Here is a 3,231-nt window from a genome sequence, read left to right as displayed (position 1 = left end):
GCCTAGGAGAACTTACACACTAAATCTTTCCTGCTTCAGCCTTTTTCAATCTGTCTGGGACATCTGCTGAAGATGTGTAGTGAGTCTCTAAGATCCCTTCCAGTTTTATGATTCTGCAGGGAGAGAAAGCAGGCTGAAGAAAGTACTATATGGCCCATAGCAAGAAAGTAAAAAGACAAAAGGCTAGTATAGTATTGAAGGGTTGAAAAGCAAAAGAGAATGTAAGTAACCTTCCATGGAATAAGACCTGAAGCAACAGATAAGAACTGAAGCAGCAGCCAGAGGAGCTGAAGCAACCCATCAAAAGGGTTTGTGAGTTTGTTAAGAAAATAATAAGTTAGGCCGGGCGCGGTGGCTCAAGCCTGTAATCCCAGCACTTTGGGAGGCCGAGACGGGCGGATCACGAGGTCAGGAGATCGAGACCATCCTGGCTAACACGGTGAAATCCCGTCTCTACTAAAATACAAAAAAAATTAGCCGGGCGTGGTGGCGGGTGCTTGTAGTCCCAGCTACTCAGGAGGCTGAGGCAGGAGAACAGCGTGAACCTGGGAGGCGGAGCTTGCAGTGAGCTGAGATCCGGGCACTGCACTCCAGCCTGGGTGACAGAGCGAGACTCCGTCTCAAAAAAAAAAAAAAAAAAGAAAATAATAAGTTAACATTTATTGAGTTCTTATTACCTGCTAGTATTATTCTGACCACTTAAATGTACTATTTAATGCTCATAATTCTTTTGTACATTTATAAAAACAGATATGAATACTAAGTAACAAAGAAGTTCTCAATAGTGATCCAAATTTGGCATGTATAGGAATCACATGGGGATAAATGCAGTTATGAATCAGTAGGTCTGGGTGAGACCTGAGAAAGTGCATTTCTTGTTTTTTCTTTTTGAGACAGAGCCTCACTCTGTCGCCCGGACTACAGTGCAGTGGCCCGATCTCAACTCACTGCAACCTTCGCCTCCCGGGTTCAAGCAATTCTCCTGCTTCAGCCTCCCAAGTAGCTGGGATTACAGGCGCACGGCACAGCACCCGGCTAATTTTTTGTATTTTAGTAGAGACAGGATTTCACCGTGTTGCCCAGGCTGGTCTCAAACTTGAGCTCAGGCAATCCGCCCGCCTTGGCCTCCCTAAGTGCTAGGATAACAGGCATAAGCCACAGTGCACGGCCTGAAAAAGTGCATTTCTAACAAACTCTTGGGTGATGCTGATCTAGCAACTCAGGTATGAAACTTTGAGTAGTAAAATATAACTAAACAGAAGCAGCAAAATTCAAATTATGGCAACCTGAGTCCAAAACAAGTATTATTTGGAAGAAATTTGTTATATTTAGAAGCAGTGTGGTTGCCTATGAATTTTCTTGTTCTGAACAAGAACGTTTAAAAATTAGCATATCCTAAGTGCTAACAATCATAATTATACTGCCTTAGGACTCTCAAAGCCAAAATGACACTGATTCTTCACATATTCTCACATAAGTTTTTAAAAGATTACATACAGTCATGTAGGTTTATCTATGGCCATCAATTTTTCAAAAGAATCACTTCATTTACCATTATAAAAGAAATGTAGTATTATTCTACATCTTGGAAAATCCAAAATAACTGTCATAGGATTAATTTTGTAGTAGGTTGCTCCCTATACAGTTAAATAGAACAGAATGGATAAACAATAATCCCACTTACAGAGAATTTCAAACGAAAATAGTAGGAAAGTAAGTTTTGGAAGTCACATTACTTAAAGGTGAACAGAAACAGAACTTTTCACATGTTAAATTTTTGCAAAAAAAAAATATTTCTAGAGAATCCATCAGAGGAACTAAAAGTAGAAAAAACTTTTTACTAAACCAAGACGACGTCTTCAAAAGAAATGAAAATGGCCGGGCACAGTGGCTTACACCTGTAATTCCAGCACTTTGGGAGGCCAAGGCTGGCAGATCACCTGAGGTCAGGAGTTGAAGACCAGCCTGGCCAACATGGCGAAACCCCATCTCTACTAAAAAATACCACATTAGCCGGGTGTGGTGGTGCATAGCTGTAATCCCAGCTACTCAGGAGGCCAAGGCAGGAGATTCTGGTTGAACCCAGGAGGAGGAGGTTGCAGTGAGCTGAGATTGTGCCACTGCACTCCAGCCAGGGCAACAAGAGTGAAACTCAGTCTCAAAAAATAAAAAAAGGAAATGTAGAAATTACAACTAAGACTATGATCAAGAACAAAGTAGGGAAATAAAAAGGGGCATAATTTAGAATTATATACTTTGAGCAGTTTGAACAAGTTCTCTTAGAAGGAACTGATGAACTGGCAGATGAAATGTATTCAGTGATGCATGGTATGGAGCAGAAAAGTTGAGCAGATCCTTTCCTCTGATAAGCAGTTTGCCCCTTCTGAAGAATTTTTTTACAACCAGCACAGGAAACCTGAATAGCTGTGGTTGAAACTGAAGGAAGCATTTTATTCATGCCAGATGATGCCAGAGAAAGCTGAATGCCTGTAGTCAACTGTGAAGCTATAAAAACAGAAGAGGGAGAAAAAAAATCGAGTTACACAACATTAAGTAGGCATTCTTTTATTTTCTTTCTTTCTTTTTTTAGAGACAGGGTCTTGCTCTAGTTGCCCTCTTTTGCACTCTAGGCAGTGTAGTGATATGATCATGGCTCACTGCAGCCTTGACACTCTGTACTCAAATGACCCTCTCGCCACCTGGTGGGGTGGCTCACGACTATAATCCCAGAACTTTGGGAGGCCGAGGCGGGTGGATCACCTGAGGTCAGGAGTTCAAGACCAGCCTTGGCCAACGTGGTGAAGCCCCATCTTAATAAAAAATACAAAATTAGCCAGGCGCGGGGGCTAACACCTGTAATCCCAGCATTTGGGGAGGCCAAAGTGGGTGGATCACGAGTTCAAGAGATTGAGACCATCCTGGGCAACATGGGAAAACCCTGTCTCTACTAAAAATACAAAAATTAGCTGGGCATGGTGGCACACACCTGTAGACCCAGGTACTCGGGAGGCTGAGGCAGGAGAATCACTTGAACCTGAGAGGTGGAGGTTGCAGTGAGCCGAGATCGCGCACTGCCCTCCAGCCTGGCAACAGAGTGAGACCCTGTCTCAAAACAAAATTATCTGGGTGTGGTGGCATGTGCCTGCGATCCTAGCTACTTGGGAGGCTGAGGCAGGAGCACTGCTTGAACTTGGGCAGCGGAGGTTGCAGTGAGCCAAGATCATGCCATTG

The 3,231-nt window shown here is 43.2% G+C and overlaps 1 protein-coding gene across 5 annotated transcripts in view; it reads right to left on the bottom strand.

The window, feature by feature from the left end:
- Nucleotides 1-3,231, bottom strand: part of ZMYM1 (zinc finger, MYM-type 1) — an 88,499-nt gene that overhangs the window by 15,823 nt on the left and 69,445 nt on the right. For all 5 annotated transcript variants that reach the window (XM_011995617.1, XM_011995616.1, XM_011995615.1 and 2 more), the window contains one exon: nucleotides 2,256-2,505. In XM_011995617.1, coding sequence (XP_011851007.1) covers nucleotides 2,256-2,505 — 250 coding nt within the window. The remainder of the gene's footprint in view (nucleotides 1-2,255; nucleotides 2,506-3,231) is intronic.

This window comes from Mandrillus leucophaeus, unplaced genomic scaffold (genome assembly GCF_000951045.1).
Source record: "Mandrillus leucophaeus isolate KB7577 unplaced genomic scaffold, Mleu.le_1.0 Scaffold493, whole genome shotgun sequence".
Lineage (NCBI taxonomy): Eukaryota > Metazoa > Chordata > Mammalia > Primates > Cercopithecidae > Mandrillus > Mandrillus leucophaeus.
This window is presented reverse-complemented; position numbering and strand designations above follow the sequence as displayed.